At 42.5% G+C, this 19,967-nt stretch overlaps 2 protein-coding genes across 5 annotated transcripts in view; one reads left to right on the top strand and one right to left on the bottom strand.

The window, feature by feature from the left end:
- Nucleotides 1-2,549: 2,549 nt before the first annotated feature.
- LOC147622984 (S-adenosyl-L-methionine-dependent methyltransferases superfamily protein) lies at nucleotides 2,550-19,071 on the bottom strand. Of its 4 annotated transcripts, none has more exons than XM_086821010.1 (10): nucleotides 18,940-19,071; nucleotides 18,676-18,742; nucleotides 18,446-18,511; nucleotides 17,910-17,958; nucleotides 4,236-4,329; nucleotides 3,969-4,094; nucleotides 3,723-3,823; nucleotides 3,548-3,622; nucleotides 3,266-3,358; nucleotides 2,550-3,148 (listed from the first exon to the last, which is right to left on the bottom strand). In XM_086821010.1, exons 3-10 carry the CDS (start codon nucleotides 18,472-18,474, stop codon nucleotides 2,738-2,740), a joined length of 978 nt encoding a protein of 325 aa, XP_086677136.1. In that variant the 5' UTR covers nucleotides 18,475-18,511; nucleotides 18,676-18,742; nucleotides 18,940-19,071; the 3' UTR covers nucleotides 2,550-2,737. The 4 variants fall into 4 exon arrangements, with proteins under 4 accessions (XP_086677136.1, XP_086677137.1, XP_086677135.1 ...); XM_086821011.1 differs by lacking the exon at nucleotides 18,940-19,071 and adding an exon at nucleotides 18,840-18,925; XM_086821009.1 differs by lacking the exon at nucleotides 17,910-17,958 and having other exon boundaries at nucleotides 18,940-19,067.
- Nucleotides 19,007-19,967, top strand: part of LOC147622983 (FAD/NAD(P)-binding oxidoreductase family protein) — a 99,054-nt gene continuing 98,093 nt past the window's right edge. The window contains exon 1 of the mRNA XM_086821007.1: nucleotides 19,007-19,867. Within this exon, the coding sequence (XP_086677133.1) occupies nucleotides 19,007-19,867 (861 nt within the window). The remainder of the gene's footprint in view (nucleotides 19,868-19,967) is intronic.

Genomic DNA, 19,967 nt, shown 5'->3' with positions numbered 1-19,967 from the left:
AAGAGAATATTTTATCACTCTTGAAGCCTTATTCACACATTCAAAATCATGTGCAACATCAAATTCATTACAAATACTAACTATCACCATCTAACATCACCATGCTGATATCATCATGCCATGAACATAACAACATTCTTATAACCATAGATGACAATAATAAAACCACAATATGTAAGCAACAAGTAATTCACCTCAAATGCAACCAACACTATCGATGGATTTATACATAAGATGAGTCCATCTCCAGGAAGAACTCATAACACGACCACCCCCGAGCTCCAATCACATCACCCTTGAAGTGGTGTGCGTATATAAGGGTCAATGATAGATAGTAGTGAGTCCTAGAGTCCTCACCCAAGTCTCCCACCATAGTGGTAACTTGTCTCACTCCCTAGAGTGCAACTTCCATAGAAGTATGAGATCTACACAGAGAGATCATCACTTATTACATGGGGTCAAAACATACAAATCAACCCTAGAGAGTCCTTGCATCCATTCAAGAAAGAGATTTTTAAACAATACTTCATATATATGTTTACATCATGCTCAAACACGTTATGCATATCAAATATATCAGCACCTAACATTTATTCCAAAAAAGCCTAGTGAATCTTTCTTTCTAGGATAAGAATCCTAGCAAACTAATGAATTAGTCAACCCAGCCTTCATTTTACCGTAGTCTATTGTCTATTGGATTGTTTCACTCTCTTAGTCTATTGTCTCTGAATATAAGTTCTTGGAGCGTTATTTCTAGAATCTATCCTAGATCTTCTAGGTTTGGGGAATTTTTCTTGATGTGTTGATTCCTCAATCTTCTCATTACAATCATGCTCTTGATAGATCTTACATTCCTCTCCATAATCATGGTGTTGGGTTCCACACATTTTATTCTTTTATTTACCCCTTAGTAAGATAAGCTTCCCCAAAATTATCTCAATCCAAAAGGTACTATATGTGAGAGTGATTATGTTCAATAAAAGAATCACATGGAAAACCTCAAGCTTGTCTTCTATATTTCCAAATTTACCAAAGTTACCTTTGTCAAATGTCTTTTGATCGTATGCTCCTTGTAGTAGGAATTGAATTTACTTGATGTAAACTCTCCACCTCACCCTTCTTTTATCTCCTGTTGAGGAATCTAGATATGCATGTAAAAAACCCCAATTTGGGTCCCTAAATTTTGTAAATTTAGATTTAACTTCATACAAATTTAAGTCTCTAAACCACCCCAAAATCATCTTGTAACCACCTTAAAATCATCTTCTAACCACCCCTTAGTATGCCTAAAAAACGGTGCCCTTATAAATCTTGAGATACGTCTATTCAAAAATTTCCCTAATTTTCCCTTTGCTATGACTTGAGCTTGTGGAAAGTTATGGCAAGGCCTCTCAATATGACGTGGTAGCCAATACAGAAACCCTAAAAGCACATCCCTGATAGGGCAATTCAATACATTTCCCTGAACACTATATATAACAGAAAGGGGTTATTCTTCCTTCAACTCATCAGAGAGAGTGAGGGAGTCCCACTTATGTGCTCTGCGCTTGAGCACTATTAATGCTTGTGGGGGGCTACTTATTTTTCATTATTAACTTGTAGATTTCCAAGTACTTGAATTTTATTGAAAGCTTTATTTGAAGGGTCTATAACACTTAAGTGCACCCACATCTTGGCTCTTCATTTACATTGATAAATTGAGGCCTTGCAATCGAAGGGTTTGAAAATTACGGACCTTAGTGACTCATGCATCTTTGTTGGTGATGTAGACTTACGGTCACCTATTTAGTATAATGTCACCCCAACTGGAGGATGTGGTTGGTTTGGTCCATTTGGACCACTCGTAGGTTGGTCGACCTATGATATGACCGTACCAACCTTGGTGTTATATATAGATGAGTTTGGCAACCTCCTCTATCATATTGAGATCTCTCTTCACTACGTTGTGCGCCCTTGCTAGTGTATAACATCCTCTGTCTTAGAATCTATCTCGATCGCCATTAAACCTAAGATTCTAAGACTTAACCCATGTGCTCCAGTAAAAAGGTTTAATGGCGATCGAGATAGATGGTCTCTATTCTTCTATGTAGAATACTCATACAAATAGTAGAGGGGCTGCAAAAGCATGTAGATGCAATACATTTCCTTTCTCCAGATGCTTGTCTTAGGAGAGACCCATGTTTCAGTCTCACAAAGCTGCAACAGTACCGACAAATATACTTCTCTTTTCACACGCAGCGCAGCAACCTATAAAATGGCTCATCAAGAAAATTTCATGAAAACAAAACACAGCTACAAGGTAAAGATATATTAACTTGCTGGACACCTCCAATTTGTCTTCTGCAGAGCCCTTTGCTTCACCAGCCTTTCTGCCAAATATGTAGCTTTTCAAGTAAATTAGGGCATTGGCCGCCCATTCTCCCACACACACGCTTCCAGCGATTTAAGGTCTTATGATTATAATTACACAGATCATTAAATTTCAACAGTTATTCATGATCTTGTGGAGAATATCCAGAAGAGTGACGAGGTGGCTATGATGACATACATAAGAGAACTCCAAAACTCGGTTAATTTTCAGACGTGTCACAAGTGTTTTGGAAAAATGGTCCTTATAATATTGAGGGCAAGCATGAACGTCAGTCGTACCATACACAAGTGAATGTATGCTGCACAACCAGGCTTCTAAGCATGCTTGACTTACAAGAGTTGAGCCTGCTTGGCACATATCCTAAAGCTACAAGACATTGTGAAGTAGTCTTGCTGCCATAGAGCCTAGTCTACGAATCTCCCAGTCATTTGGTTTACTGCAGCAGCTACTCTCCTCCCTGCTGTTGTTTGTATCCAGATTAGCAGAGGGGGCTGCATCTCCCTCCTGGATCTGTAGTGCTTGCACATTTGCACTAACTGATTGCATACTGCTGCTTGGCTTCATTTCCTTTCTACTCTCCGATGCATTGGAAGAAACAAAGTTTTCTGCAGGTGTGAAGCTTTCTTGTAGTAACTCCCCAGTATCCTCACTGCACTCTTCGCCCCCATCAAGTCCTTGGACTGTCTGTTTACTGCATTCTTCTTGCAACACAGACCCAAACAGCTTCGGCTTCAAGATGAATAGTTGTATGTTCTCGTGTTGATATTTAGAATCCATCTACACCAAGCCAGAGCAAAGAGTGAGGGATATATTTGAGGTTTGGAGGAAGTGCCCAAGCTGTGGTACTAATTAGAATGAAGAGGGAGTGTGACAAGCCTGGCTTTGACATGATACCTTTGATCTAGGAATAATCTTCATGGTAAAGTTCTCCTTCCATAGCTGTAGCATTCTCTCATGTACACTGCTAGAACGAAACTCATTTGCCAGCTACAGCATACGGACGTGTAAGTGTAAGGTAAAGATCTTGGAAACCTGAAGCAGACTTATCAGAAGGAATTCTCCAAGTAAAATATATTGCGTAGTTATGGTTAATATGAACTAAATCTTAAGAAAGGGTCTAGAAAGTGTGGCAGATATTATAGAGTGGAGTTAGTAGTGAAGAAGCCGGAGGCACACCAATATAGTGGTCTTTGGCCCTGCTAAACCAAGCAAGGTTGTAAGGAGTGGCTCCAATAGCTGCTCTTTGTATACCTGTATGAGCACAAAGATAGAGCAGAAACAGACAAGTGAAATGTTGCAACATGGAGCCAGGCTACTTGCGATTACATACACTGCCATAAGAAAAACCCACAATATCTGAGCCAATAATGTAGTCAAAGGGGGGATTCAGAGCCCGGATCTGCACTGGATCACCCCAATTGAGTTCCGCAACTTCAGTAGTTCCAAAAGACCCTAGATAATGGCCAAGCAGTGTGTTAAACCTTCAGCATTAGAAAGCAAAGAACCTGTTTCTAAAAAAGTTAATTCAAAAGAGTTCAAAACTGTTCCTTTAATCTTCAATAAATCAAACATAGCATGTCATTGATATGATACAGACCTAAATAAGGACTTTCTGAAGGTGAATGCTTGGCTCGGGTCATGTTTCGTTCTAGATTTCTTATTAGAAGAGGAAGCACCTCAACTTGGTCCGTGGCTACTACATGGCAGCCTAATAATGCCATGCCTGTTTCAGCAAGTGATAAAGGCCTGAGTCACATGGTGCGTAGGACCAAATTGAAACTTTAAAACTTAGTATGGCAAACAACATATGTAGTCATTTTGTATGCTTCATGAGATAACTTAAGGAAGCATTTTGGGTGCCCACCTAGACCAGCCAGTCCACATCCAGCTCCAACTTCAACGACCCTTTTGCCCGCAAGTCTTGAGTGGCTGAATTCTCCCTTCCTGCAGTTCTGCTCCTGCATGAACCCATGTGTCACCAGACAGTTAGGAAGAACTGGATAGCTCCCTTCTTGTCATTAGCACTAGAAGTCAATCACTTTCAAAGACTATATTAGAATCACAAAAGACAACTAGCCAAGACCAAGGAAAAAGAAAGAAAAGTTTGTTCACGGGAGTGGGACTGATTTTAAATAAAAGCATCTTCAACTTTAGGAACAAGACCTGCCCAACCCACTTCTGGACTTCAACAGAGCCAATGACATAGTGGACTTAAAGTTCTTTAAAGAAAAAATAGGTTTTGCAGGGAAAGAAATTCTTCAGCCCCCATGGCAGCTTAGTCAAGTGCTCATCCACAAATGATTAAACTGTCCCTCTATTGATCAATAAAGAATGTCCACCGGAAATCTCTCTCTTTCCTTGGCTTCAGGATTGAGCAGCTTCCTGCTGGCTAGAGCTAGAGACAGAGAGGTTCATGGCTGATTGAGGCCCATTGATGATGAGTGCAGTTGACAGATCTGGTGGTTCTTGATGCGTCTAGACACCGGCCAGAAACTATATGAAAAGCTTGACATGATTGTTGTCTTTTCTTTCCAGGTGCAGCAGATGCCACCTTGCTGCTGCAAGGCTTTAGTCAAATTCAGCCTAACAGTGCTTCATAAATGTAGGCTGCAAATGGCAAAGGTGACAGTGCTACAGTGGCATCCACAATGCTTCTACAAAAGCAGGGACACTCATGCTCTTTTGCTTGACCAACCAAGGAAAGCTTTTTCTAGGGAAAATACCTGCAGTCATCATGGTGCTGGTGCTGGTGCTGGTGCTTCTGCCTGGTCAACACCACAGGGGCAGCAGCTACATCTTTAGAAACAACACTTCGGAGAGTGGCCCTAACCAATAGAGTGACCCCTACACTAAACAAGCTGCTCCATCACCAATAATTGCCAATGCCTGTTCTCTGCCGATGTTCACATCCCCTGGTAGCAGGGTAGCAGCCATTCAGGCATAGTTGCATGCAATGGAAACTGATGATGTCTGCAACAAAACGGCGTGAAACTAGGAAACCAAAACAGGAGGAAACCACACGTCTTTAACATTATACAGAAGATGTAAATAGACATGATGAGAAAAGTGGGGAGAAATAGAGGGAGACACTTGGGATAAATCATAATTTAAAAGAGAGAAATTGGAAGAAATCAAAACTTAGCAAGGGGAAAAGTGTGGGAAAAATCGTTAGGTAAGATTAGGAAATGATAAACAAAAATGAAAACGCGCCTCCAGAGAAATGGAGTTTCCGCAAGTTTGGCTAGAAAATGGCCGTTTCCTGTTACTATGAATTCAAGCCTACTAACCCCTAATATATGTACCGATGGAAAGTTCAGGCTATTTCCAAAACTAATAAAAACCAACTGCAATCTTGACTCTATGAGAGTCTACTCACAAAGCTTCAAATCAATCATGCATAACATAGACAACGTGCTATGACATCCCCACTCACATTATGAATGCTCAAGAGTAGGTGCACGTTCATGCATTAAGATATGTCACTGCAGTAGACAAATCTTCATAGGTAGTCCATCAAACTACCTTTCTATCACTTTTCCAGAGGTGAAGGGGTAACTCAGCCACGATGAATAAAGCACATACCTAGGTACACACACTTGCACGTGAAGCACATACCTAGGTACACACACTTGCACGTGAATGCACGATAGCTGGGAAATTGCACTGCTTTAGATAGAAAGAATCAATATAAACTAGCTAGCTTGGACAAAGACTTCAAAAGAGATATGGAAAAAAGATATACTTCCCAAAACTTGACAAGAACTGAAGTGCAAACTTGAGTCCATGAGACTCTACTCACAAAGCTTCAAATTAATTCCGTCATGCAGAACATAGACTACATGTTATGACAGCCACACCGGTTGGGCACCTTAAGCCATGAAGAGATGGAAGACGGTAGACCACACAAGTTAAAACATAGAAACCCCCATATTGGGACCAACATATGTGGAGGGGAACATGATGATTCAACATCTATTGTGCATTTAGGGAATCAGTGAGATTCAACATCTATTGTGCAAACGCAGCCCAATCTAGCTAGTTGATTCTCCTCAAAGAAGCATCCATGGGATCTCTTTGTTTGCTTCATTGGGGTCCTATACCACCATTGAAGTGGTCAACTATTTGTTGGATGTCAATGCTCCAGGCATCGGCTAGCTCATGTTTGTATAGCCCCCATGGTTGAGCAGCCTAGGTGCTTGGCATCCCCGTATTCACATGGGAATGTGGCCTAGGAGGCCAGATGGTTTAGAGATGGCTTGGATTAGATTTGGCACACTCTCAAATGGGCAACATGCTACATTGGACCGTTATCTCATAACGGCCCACACATGGAGTAGGTACACTTTTGTAATGAAGGGGGCTTGGTCATAAAGGAAGCCCATGGGCATGGATATGGTCGGGCAAGTATGGGGGCCCAACATTAATAAGTGTGAAAAGGTGGGCAAGTATATAAGTGAACAAATTGTAATTAGGGGATCTAATCATTTTGACTAATCAAATTATACTTTTTTGGAGCTCCAAACTTCCATGGCTATGGTGGTACTCCCTTGAGTGCATGTGGTACTCCATTATGAGTGCATGTGGTACTCTATCATGAGTGCATTCTCTTTCTCTCTCTCCCCATCATTACGGTGGTATTAGAGCCACGTCTTTGATCCATTTCCATCTTAGATTCAAGAAAATTTGAGAGATTCTTGGAATTCTTGATTTTCTTGAGTTTCTTGAAAATTTTCTTTGCTTTCTTGATTTTCTTGATTTCTTGATCAAGAAATGGGCATGATGATTATGGGATGCTGGAAATCTCTTGATTTTTTGGTTGTTCTAAGCTTTGGGGAGACTATGGTCAGTGTGGACCAAAAATTTGGGGTAGCCACTCCAAAATTTGAATGGCATGACCAAATTTGGGAGAATTGTTTTTTGCTAATCATGATTAACCTCCTTAATCAAAACGTTTTCTACTGTATTCTTTCTCTTTGCTCTATCTTGGGAGCTTATGAGCTTCAATCTTTAGTAGAATGCTAACCAAATCTTGGGGGTTTGGTTGAGAATGATCAAGGCTACATAGCAAGCTTAATTTTGCAAGCTTTCATGGAGAATGCGCCATCATGAGGCTGCCGCCAGAATACGCTGATTTCGCCTGCAGATTTGTGGGGTTTTGAGAGCCTTAAGCATGGCTAATGCTTAGAAACAGGCTTAATCAAGCCACAATACATCTATAATCATGGTTGGGAGGTGATCTACAACAATGTATGTTCGTTTCTACCCATTTCCTACTATGCATGTTTGAAATATCTATAATCGTGGTTGGGAGGTGATCTACAACAATGTATGTTCTTTTCTATCCGTTTCCTACTATGCATGTTTGAAATTTCTTGGAAGGCGCCCTTCAGCCCCAATATTATATATCATAGTTGCAGAGGCCATGAGCATCTTTCTCCGCTCCACTGCTGGTATTTCTGGATTGAGGTTGCCTCTTCGTAGTCAAGAGGAATTGGTTGACTCTGAGCATAGTTGTTATGAGGCACGCCTCTAATAGTTTAAGGCGTTCGAGGCATACGACTGCCTCATCGAGGCGTCCACAAATTTTATTTTATTTATTTATTTTTGCTGGTTTGAGTCTTTAGACGGGGGCTTTAAGGGCCCAAGGCAGCCCCTCTCACACACACTGTCTCTCCCTCATTCTCTCCCTCCCTCCCTTGAGCCTTTCTCAAGACTCAAAGTTCAAAGTTCAAAGTTCAAACACACTAGGATAATGATGTTTTTTATACCCACTTTTGGAGCTCTCTATACTCTACCGGTTCATTTCATTTCATTTCATTTTACTTTGTACCCTTGAATCTTGATGACGTATCCAGATGATGAGGATGGACTATTTCGCTCTCATAGGTCATTTTGGCCTTTTGCAAACATTTAATACAGCTTTCTTTCTTTCACACACACTCTCTCTCCCTCTCTCATACACACCCTCTCTCTCCCTCCCTCAAGGCTCATACATACACACTCTAGTCTCTCTCTCTCTCTCTCAACTTTCACTATATATATTATATCTATCTATCACTATATATATATATATATATATATATATATATTATATCTATCTATCACTATATATATATATAACAGACGCCTCTAACACGCCTCTAACGTCTCTAAAAAATACGAGTCTTTCGAGGCGCGTACCATACCCACCTCGTACCAAACACCTCTGACGCCTCTAACAACCTTGACTTTGAGTTAGCTGATGACACAGCCATGTTCTTGGAGGCTTCACATATATGCTTATGTTCCTTCCGGGTAGCACTAGAGGAGTTTTGTTTGGCAGTAGGGGCACTCATTAATTGGCACAAATCTGTTGGTTTTTGGGTGATTCACCGAGAATTGCTTGGGGTGTAGAACTTGGTTTTACTTGGATCAGCAGAGGATGCACTGCTAGATATTTGGGATGCCAGGTTGGGATTGATATTTCTTCTGCACAACAGTTTGCTTCGGTACTTATGAGTATCCGGAAAAAGCTCCTTCATTGGAGCTCCAGGAGATTAGATTTAGCTTCCAGAGCTTTGGTGGCTAATCAGGTATTGATTGCCTCAGCTTGGTTTATTGCCTCTTGTTGGTGCTTCTCTTGTGCGTGCATTGGTCAATTGCGGAGATTGATTCGCAATTTTCTCTCGTCAGGTTTGGATGGCACCTTAGACACTCATACCAGGGTAGCTTGGCTCACAGTTATTCAGCCCAAATGAGAGGGGGGCTTGAATATTATTGATCCAGATGTTCCGTGCAAGGTGTTGATCTGCAAACTTGTGGTTAGAGGTTTCCTACCAGGCACTTAGCCTTGGAATGATTTTTTCTTGTCTCAGATTTCCGGATGTACACCTCGGGTCGAGAGAGACTGGATGCCCAACACACGATTTTTGTTTACAGAGGCTGATATCAAGGCACCATCTTCCCCTCTTATTGCAACCATTGTCAAAGCATGGAGAAGCATGAGATCTTTTTTGCAACAAAGGCCTCCTAGGTCTTTGGATGAGACTGACTGACTGACAACCTATTATGTGGAATGAGCTTATGAGGGATGAGGCTGGTCAGCCACTTGGTGCATCTCGTTATATGCAGTGGTCAGGATGGGAGAGATGTGTATACACAGTTCTTGCTTGGAAGACCTTTAAGAGTCTTTCGGAGGATCAGAGAGTTGCATCCATTCAACATCTTAGGGGCTCTCGCATTTGTATTGATCAAATTGATGCAGCTATTCCGCATGAGTGGCTCTCTGGGACCTCATCCGAGTTGGCTGGGAGTCTTTTCGAGGATAGGCATACCTCTGCAGGTAATTGATCTCCCAGGCAAGGAGGTTGCAGATTGCATCATTTACTCTATCATGCTTGGAGGGAGATTGAGGAGATGTAGTATGGAGGAGATCATCCCAGATACTAGGCTCAGTCCAGTGAGGATTGTTGGTCGTTCGGGGAAGCATTGGTTCATTGACCCTTCTCCTCTCAGATAGTGACTCATGGCTCTTGGTGTTTGTGGTTATATGGTGGGCCGTGGCAGTTCTATCAGATATCTTCATTGCGATCCAATAGAGTGGGAGTGGATTGATGACTTCGATCCTTTGAAAAGCCTTTCTTTTTTCAGTTTCACCGTTTGGAATGCCAAGCTTCTCCTCACTCGACAGATGCATAGGATCCCTACTCTCAGGCCTCATTGGGAGAGCTATGATATTTCTCCTGTGATACAGTGTAGATATTGGCATAGACTTTGGCACTCATACAGAAGGAGCCAGATCTCTCATTTCTTTTGGTTATTCTTACATGGTGGTCTCCCCACCAATCGGTTGAGATCGATTTTCGGTGTAGCACCTTCCTGCCCTAGGTGTGCGGAAGATTCTGAGATTGTACAACATTGTTTATGGGGCTGCAGCACTGCACAACAGATTTGCGATTTTGTAGCCCAACTTATGGCAAATTGAGTGGTCAAGCCATGCATGTGACTTGGGGGGCAGTTGCTTGGCTCTTCCAGTCCGGTCCGTAGCTCTTTTATGAGGGCAGTGGCACAAATTCTGCTATTTTAATTCGTAGAGGTATTGCCCAGCATGGTTTATTGTAGGATGTCCCTCACTCTGATTATATGCCCCCCATACAGAGGATTGACACCAGTTGGGAGATTGTTGCCAGTATTACAGCATGGCAGATCTGGAGAGCTAGATGCATGGAGGCTATTGAGGGTGTCCAGATTTTTGGGTCTCAGCGCATTAGTACTATATGAGGTGATATTATCCATACTCTTATGGCTACTTGGGCTCGTATTCAAGGGTCCTCTTGTGCTGGGTAGGCAAAGCGTGTTATATTTATGCGGGAGTGGGACCATGGAATTTTCTTTTCCTCTAGTCCCACAAGTCTTTCATGGCATCATGATGCTCCTCAGTGATTGTAATCACCTTACATATTGGGGTGGTTCTATTCTTTTCCGGCTTATAGCTGTGATTATTGTATGTCTTTTTTATACTTAATAGAAGTCTTTTTTTGAAAAAAAATTCTTGGAAGGCTGCATTTTAGCTTCTTGAATGTTCTTACTTTACTTTCTTGAATGCCACATGCAATGATGTATGCATTGCCTTGAGTGGGAGGCCTTTGCATGGTCAATGTATCTACCATTGAGGTGATTTGAGGATGCATGAGTATGGTACAGCTAGGGTTATAATTTCTAAATTTTTTTGGCCTTTTCTTGAGGATGCTTGAGGATGCTTTGCTTGGCATTAAGCAAGCATCACATCTTATGTGGCCATTGATCCATTGAAGCTTCTATTTGCCATTTGGTTGATTGTCTTGCTCTTTAATGATGGCCATGGAGTGAAGGCAAAGGGCTGAAGTATTGTTCATGAAAACAGTGGTATGCGATTTCACATTAGTGCCAAAACTTGGGCTAAAGCAAGTGCATGCATATGCCTACATGAGCCTATGATTACATTAACATTGGGAGCCTTTACTTTGGAAAAATTCTTGCAAATCGTATGCCTTTTGATTCACATGGTATTGGATGCTATTTGGATGTGATTTGGTGTATCGGAGCTACTATGGTGATTGAAGGAAAGCATGAGTACATGCTCATTGTAATGGATAATATGAAAATAGCATGAGTCATGCTAAACACATTGTAAGTGCTCCTATCTTCTCTTTTGAAGTTACATCCACATACCTCAATTGTACTTTCACTTTAATTTCCTAGCATCTAGTATGCTTGTGAGGGTGCCTCGGGCATTGGAGGAGAGGCCCGGGGGGAGCATGGCATGAACTCTCCTTGTCATGTTTGCTTTTGGAAAAGTGGCAAGGAGGGGGATTAGGTACATTGGATACGAAGACTTGGCCCCAACTTGTGCCTAGATTCGGACTAGGTACGAGGGTGGGAATGCTTGGCCGGGAGATCGGCAAGCATAAAGCACTCCTTCGACACACAACTTGACTTCATTGCAAGCATGCCGAGGCTATGGAAGCCAAATGTTACTTGATTGAGCATGCCATTGACACTCGGTGGTGTTTGAAGTATAAGAGTTGCATAGGCAAGTGTATGCTTTTGGTGGTGATTACTTGGGACATTATGTTATGATGATTGGACATTGGGCAAATGCTAGTGGATTATGATTGAGATTTGGTCCGTATTGCGGGGAGATAATGGCCAATGTTTTTTGTGATTTTCCTACACTCTGCAGTGAATACAAAAGTGCAATTCAGTCCCAAACCATTCAAGATCTCTCAAGGGCATTGGAAAGTCTTAAAAGGGCATCTTAAGGCAAATCTAACAAGCCGTTAAGTAGTTGATTTGGAATGCATTTTAGGGTGCAAAGGGGACTAGTTTGGTCTGACTTAAAGTTCCAATTCAGTCCAAAACAGTGTGGACTGAATTCAAAGTGTTTACATAGCCTAAGAGTACTATCTAAGAGCTCCAAATGAGCCAACAAGATCCCAATTCCATTACCGTTTGGATGGTCAACCTCACATAGTTAACTTTCAGCTAAAAGTCAAAGCAGAGAGGTATAGGGGTGTTCAAAGTGGTGATTCAGGGTGGTAGGAGTGTTCCTCTCATCAAGACGAGCGCCGCAAGCCTTTGACATTCAATTTTGACATCGGTAGCACCAAAAAACTCTAATTTGGTACCATGGGTGATCGTGAACAAGAGGGAATGCCTCTACATGACATGAGTGGTCACATAGTGAATGAGGGCATGCCAGGGTACACAAGTGGAAGTGCACAAGTTTCTTTGGAGCATATTACTTTGGATATGCTAAGGGTTACTATCACCGAAGCAATGAAGAATGCACAAAGGGATATTCCTTTCTATCTCGGCCATCACGGGCCATGACTTGCATGTTCACTTCAACAAGATATGAAGAGAAACCTCCTTTCTATCTCGCCCATTACCGGCCGTGACGTGCATGTTCACTTCAACAAGAAATGGTGCAATCATTCCTGATGGAGTTAATAAGGTCATTGCCAAGGGTATTCAGAGGAACAACTTGTATGAGCTTTTAGCCAGCGTTTGCAGTCTTGATCGACTTGAGTAGCATCAAACTTTTGCATGAGAGATATGGGCATCTCAATATGCAAACTCTTTCAGAGATGTAGTGGAGCATTTGCCACCAATTTCTGACAGTCTCGATGCATTGTTGCATGATATAATTACGCTTGGAGGTTCTTTCTATTCTTTTGCATTGATAGATGATTACAATAGAAAGATTTGGGTGTATTTTCTTAAGGAAAAGTCTTAGGATTTTGGGAAGTTTAAAAGAATGGCTTGCATTGGTCGAAATTGAGACAGGAGCAAAATTGAAGCAATTTAAAACAGGTTAAGGAGAATTCATGTTTGATAAATTTTTGGGTTTCTGCAAGGAAAGAGGCATAAAGCGGCAACTCACTATTGCTCACACTTCGCAGTAAAATGCGTGTTGCATAGCGCAAGAATCGTGCTATTGTTGAGATGGAAAGGAGTATTCTGAATGGTAGGAATCTACTAAAATGCTTTTGGACTAAGGCAGTTAACATGGCTGTGTACATTCTTAACAAAATTGCAACAAAGGCCGTCAAAGGGATGACTCCATTACAAGCCTACCTCGGTAAGAAACCTTCAACTGCTTACTTGAAAGTTTTTGGGTGTAAATATTATGTACATGTCCCAGATGCTCATAGGACCAAATTGAATGCCAAAAGATAGAAATGCATCTTCTTGGGTTACAGCATGGAATCGAAGGGATATCGACTCTATGACCCTCAGGTAGAGAAGATCATAGTGATCCGTGATGCGGGATTTTGAGAACCACCACGTCGGATGGAGGAGGAGCTTCCTTCTCCTTCATCATGCAACAAGGAAATCACCAAAGCAACATAACCTCCACATGCAACACGGGATTCCTCGCATTCTGATGGAGGGAAGCCCATAACATTTCCAATGGAGATGGATTATGAAGATGAAGAACAAGAGCATGCTTGTACCACAAAAAGGTAAGCCATTCCCTAAGTGATAAAGGCAACTTTTGGATGAAGCATAGCCTCCGGCTATCAAGGATGCGCCTCAAGATATTTGCAGGTCCAGAAGGTAAGAGGAGCAAAAAAAAGGACTTAGGAGAATCTTGTGAATTTTGCTCTTATGATAGAGGTGTTCAAGATTCAATCACAATTCAAGAGCCTATAACCTTTGTTGAAGCACAAGGGGATTCAAAGTAGATGGAAGCCATGCAAGCAATACGACTCCATCTTGAAAAACCACACTTGGGACCTTGTAGATCGTCCTCTAAGACGCAAGGTAATTGACACTAAGTGGGTTTAAAAAGCAAAATACAGATTTGATGATACTTTGGAAAAGTACAAGGCACGACTTGTCGCCGAAAGGTTTTGCACAAGTTGAAGGTTTCGACTTTCTGGAAACTTTTTCTCCTACAGCCAGGTTAACTACAATCCGCACCGTTCTTGCATTGGCAACGCAAGGGGGATGGCTTGTTCTTGAAATAGAAGTAAAATCTGCTTTCCTCAAGGGCAACTTTGAGGAGATATATGTGGAACAACTGCTGATGCATGCAGAAGCCTTGGCTGTACTGATCCTGAGCCCTAAGCTTGCTCAAGAACATTAATGTAGATTAACATTGATAGACAAAGAGAGAAGAGAGAGAGATGCTGTGTTCAATGTATTATATGGTACAAAAAGATTATGATATGTACAACTTTTGAGGCCTTTGGCTTGCCCAAAGGGGAATGAAAGACCTTCTATTGACTAACTAGTGACCAAATCCCTAAGGAGGAAGAGATGAATTTGCTGAATTATTGGCCTAGCTATTTATAGGTTCCTTTTATGCAAGACGGTTTGTAGACAGCAGTCCACCTGTTCATATGTCCACCGAGGAAAATACAAGAATGCCAAGACTGCTGGTCGGCTAGGCTTCTGGTGTGCCCACATTAACTATAATGTGGCTGACCTGCTGAGAAGGGTGCCCACCACCTTGCTATTGCTGTTGGCCAAGCCTGGGACTGCATATCCAGCCCATGAATGGCCCTCTACCATGCGTGGGTATCTCCCAAATGAGGCTGAATCTTGCTAAACACTTGGGTCTGCATGTGTGAACCTTGCTAGTGTCCTATTGACTACCCTAAATTGCTACCTAATCAGGGATTAGAGATGGGGATTAGACATGGCCATGTGTGCACATGACATCCCCTCTTGCTAAACTTGATGATGGGTTGGAAACTTGTCATCCTTCCTCCCTGGACTTCTGACTTTAAACTTTGACTATTTGTTTTCTTCTAATACTTTGATTGCTTCACTTTGACACTTTGGCTGAAAACACTGCCACTTCCTGCCACTTCTCAAATCTACTCGAAGTCTGGTTAAGAACTGTGCATCTTGTTCCATGGCTATCTCTTTTGCTTGCATACCTGCGTCCCTTAACGCACTGACGACTTATGACTGAGGTTGATCATGGCACCTAACTGAGGTTGCACATCTTGTTCCCGGGAAGCCACTGAGGTACTCCTTTGAGAACCTAACTTCCATGGGCTAAATGATGAGGATTCACCTAATGCTTAACTGCTTGCATTTTTCCTTCCTTCAATGCCCTTGTGGTGCAAGTATGACACCCCTAGGGTGGAGGTTGGTCCTCACGCGATGAAGGTAGGGTGGGTGTGGCTATAATCAAGGCATGACTACTAGTCCGGGTATGGAAACTTCACACATGCTGATATATGCCTTTTGGGACCTTCACTGCTTTTGATGGCCGAGCCTGATGAATGCTCTGATACCAATGTTGCATGCGGAAGCCTTGGCTGTACTGATGCTCAGCCCTAAGCCTGCTTAAGAATGTCAATGCACATTAACAGTGATAGACAAAGAAAGAAGAGAGAGATTGCTGTGTGTTCAATGTATTATATGGTACAAAAAGATTATGACATGTACAACTGCTGAGGCCTTTGGTCTGCCCAAAAGGGGAATGAAAGACCTACTGATGACTGATCAAATCCCTAAGGGGGATTAGATGACTTTGCTGAATTATTGGCCTAGCTATTTGTAGGTCCCTTTTATGCAAGATGGTTTGTAGACAGTAGTCAGCTGTTCATATATGTCCAGGACTGAAAAAAATTCCCAAAAATGCCAAGATTGCTGGGGTGTAATGCTGGCAGCCTACTGAGATGGGTGGAGACCACCTTGCTACTGCTGTCGGCCAAGCATGGGACTGCATTTCCAGCCCATGAATGGCCCTATACCATGCGTGGGTATCTCCTAAATAAGGCTAAACCTTAAGCTCAGCGGGGCGTGCAGTGACAGACTTAACCACCTGTCCAAGAGATAAAGATATAGAGAGAGTGGGGAGAGAGAAGGGAATAGGGATCTTGCACACTACACCACATTGAGCGGGGAACAAGCCCCGCCCCCTTTTAGGAATTTATTCAGGAACAATCCACGAGCACGCTAGCTAGGATCAATACAATCAATGAATACAAAACAAATCGATAAGCCGATGTAGGATATCCAAGTCGATGTCGATATATCGAGGCACAAGGTCTCTGATGCCGAGCACACCACGGGGATGACCCACAAGTCTCTCTCACCGGGCTAGTACCAGATCCAAGTCCAAATCCAAGTTTAGATCCCAATCCAAGTCTGGATCCAAATCCAAGTCCAAGTTCCATAACCAAGTTCCATGTTCATGTCCAAGCTATATGTCCAAGTTCTCCATGTTCATGTCCAAGCTTCATGCCCAAGCTATATGTCCAGGTTCCATGTTTATGTCCAAGCTTCATGCCCAAGTTCTCCATGTCCAAGCTCTATGTCCAACTCCAAATCCAAGTCCAAGTTCATATCCAAGTCCAAGATCCTAATCCAAGTCCAAAAATCACTCGCTCATCCCATGAGTAATCTCCACACCTCCTACAACCTTGTCAATGAAGGAAACCATGGAAAAGCTCTTTTTGGCAAGAAAACTAATATAAAACCCGTTTTAATGGTTTTCGGGCGATAAAAACATCCAAAAAGTAGTTTTTAGGGTTTTTGGAGCGATTTTAGGGTTTGCAAAATTTGTAGGTTTTTTGAAATTTTCACTCCGTACAGTCCATACGGCTATACGGATCTGTACATTAGTATGGACAGATGATGACGTGGCATTGTAGTTGGTGGAGGCGCTCTAAAATTAGCGGGCAGTGATGATGAAAAACTCCATGATTTGGTTCATAGATGATGATGGAGAAGATGATCTCCATGCTTCAACAAAGATGGCAACATGATAAAGAGGTTCTTCTTTATCTTGATGCTCAAGAGAGGCACATGCTTTTTTTTTACTTGGAGAAGCCTTGCTTTTTGCCAGAAAGTGATGCTTTCGCTTTACTTTTGGTTTTTTTAATAGTAAAATATTACTCAACTTTAGTCAAAAGTTCTTGTTTGTTTTTCTAACTTCAGGGCCTTGCTTTTTGGCCCTGGAGCTGCTTTTTGAAAAAGAAGCTTTTACCTTTTTGGTCCGGCTCAGTCTCCTCTTTCCAATGGTGCCCTTGGCTCGCTGCCAACCCTGTTTGACTTTTTGCTTTTTCTTGTTTTTTGACCAAGAATGGTGCTTTTTCTTAATCAAACCGTATGAACCCTGTCCCCATGTCTTCTTTCACCTGTCTGGTGTCCGGGTATGGGTTTCATCATGTGAAACCGAGGTAGGAGGGCCAAATAGTTACATGTGACCCCTGCAAATGCCTTGTTGACTTCCCCAAACTGCTACCTAATCAAGGATTAGAGATGGGGATTAGACATGGCCATGTGTGTGCACATGACCACCACTTGGGTTCGTGGTTCCCAATTCTAAAAGCAAAGTTTGCACGTTACGGAAGGCACTCTATGGGCTGAAACATGTCCCATGAACATGGTAACTAGAGGATTGATGCTTATTTTGTGAGTATTGGTCTCTTACGCAACCCTTCAGATGCTCAACTGGCCACGGTAAGATTTATTGATAGGCTTACCTCATCATTCTTATAACACCTTGATGCATAATCCATTGTAAAGACTGGTCATGATGTTTACTTACATGCACTTGTTGCAACCTTCCTTGGAACAAACTGCAAGATAAGCCTTTGCTGCACACAGACACACTTTGTCCAAATTATTGGATCCTCACTTCAAATAAGCCTTCATAATGTTGTGAAGATCATAAGATATCATATCGATTAAGTACAGAAACGACCCTCGAAAGGAATGACACAAGATTAGCCATGCACAAAAACATTATTAGCAATTGAAACACCTGCCCAAAATCAATTAGAGGACCGATTGAGGTTACCAAACATGTGGGACTCTGAGCTAAAGTTAGGAAAGGCAAAGCCCACATGAGCTCAAACGGACATGTAGAGATTGAGTCAAAGAAACAAGAGAGAAAAAGAACCAAGGCCCTTTCTGTATAGATTTTTGTTTTCCTTTTTGTTTTTGTTCAACAGACAATGTTCTGCTTGCAGATGCCTACATAAGAAAGTTCAAATGCAAGCATTTTTACTCATTTGGTGGAGAGTCTGCGTGTGCGGGTGGGGGTGGGGGTGGGGAGGAGGAAGCTTGCGATTTGGTTCTTACCAAAAACTTAACGAACACCATTGATGCATCCCACACAGTGGTTCCCAGATGCTTTGAGTTCGGATCCTGCAACAGAGATTGCTTTCTCATGTGTTAAAGGTAGCAAAGCTAAACAATTAAACTATATGTAAAGCAAACCTCCGTCTTGAAACCGTCGGAGAGCCTGTAAAACCTAATAGTTTGCGTTATGGACAGAAAATGGTGAGAAAAATCCCGGTTTCGGATGGTACCTGGGCAAGTCGAAGCCTGTGACCTAGAAAATCTAGCTCTATCTTGTCCGTGTGGGGAGTATTTAATCTGTTAGAAGGTCAGGAAAACTTGATTAGGCTGCAACTCTAGGGTAGAAAGGGCTGCTGTGTGCAAGAACCAAGAATCAATGCTGAAGAAAACCAACTGTGCTATTTTGAGCCAAAGTCTGTTGTGCCGCAAGGGTGGTGCGCAGACGATCTGCGATGCAGGAAACCAGAGCACAATAGATGGGCAAGAGTTCATACCTGTCATCCATGGCCGTTGGGAAAAGCTTATAAGAGTGAGAGAGAGAGGATGCCTTTATATTGATAAATGAAAACTTGGCCATACTCTTTCCTAAACCCCTTTCCAATGTGCTCCTCGCACCCCACCACGGTTTTTCTGAGTTCTGCTTCTCCTTTCCGCCTACAACCTTGCTCGACAAGGCATCACTTCATAGCCAGTGGCAGAATTTGTTCCATCCCTTCTCCTTCTGTACAAACCCTAAACCTCTCCTTCAAGAGCAACGTTGTGCAGGCGGATGATGCTCAAGGACACCGCCATAGCTCGGAGCAGGCCATGAGAGCTGCAAGCTCTAGCAGACGAAGTTTTCTCCACTTAGAACCGGGCTTCTCCATAGTTTCTGCTTCGAAGAGCTCTGTTTCCAGCGATGGCAGCAAGGTAGAAGGCGGGTTACAATGGAGAAAGAAGTCAGACAATGTGGAGTTATTTCGTTCATCATCGCCATCGCCGTCGCCTTCTTCTCGCAGCAGGACGAGTGAAGAAGAAAAGGTGTACACCAGAAGCTTTCCACAAAGGCGAGATGCAGGCTCTGCAAACAGACAAGAGCAAGGAAGAAGCAGACAAAATGGTTCTTACAAGAGCTCTTCAGAGAGTGGGGCTTCTTACAGGAACAGAAGCTTCTCTTCAGAGAATGGGGCTCGCAAGAACACAAGCTCTTCACAGAACAGGAGCTCCTCTTTAGAGAATGAGACTAGCAAGAACAGAAGCTCTTCAGAGAATGGCACCTCTGAAGGAAAGAGGAAGAAACCGCCCAAGATAAGGGAACAAGTCCGGATCTTCTCCCCCCTCAACAAAAACCCAAACATAGCCATCCTTGGTGGAGGCATGTCTGGTCTCATCTGTGCACTGACTCTTCAAGAAAAAGGCATTCGATCAACCGTCTTTGATACGGTCAGTATGCTCTGTGTGTGTGCAAGTGTGCATGCACGCACCTTGTACTTTTAGTTGCAGTCTGCCATGCAAAATAGCGCTCTAAGTATACAGATGTGTT

The sequence above is a fragment of the Cibotium barometz genome, chromosome 27 (assembly GCF_041138505.1).
Source record: "Cibotium barometz isolate CiBa-2024 chromosome 27, ASM4113850v1, whole genome shotgun sequence".
NCBI classification, from domain to species: Eukaryota; Viridiplantae; Streptophyta; class Polypodiopsida; order Cyatheales; family Cibotiaceae; genus Cibotium; species Cibotium barometz.
The sequence above is the reverse complement of the archived record's forward strand: the minus strand, read 5'-3'. Positions and strand labels throughout refer to the sequence as shown.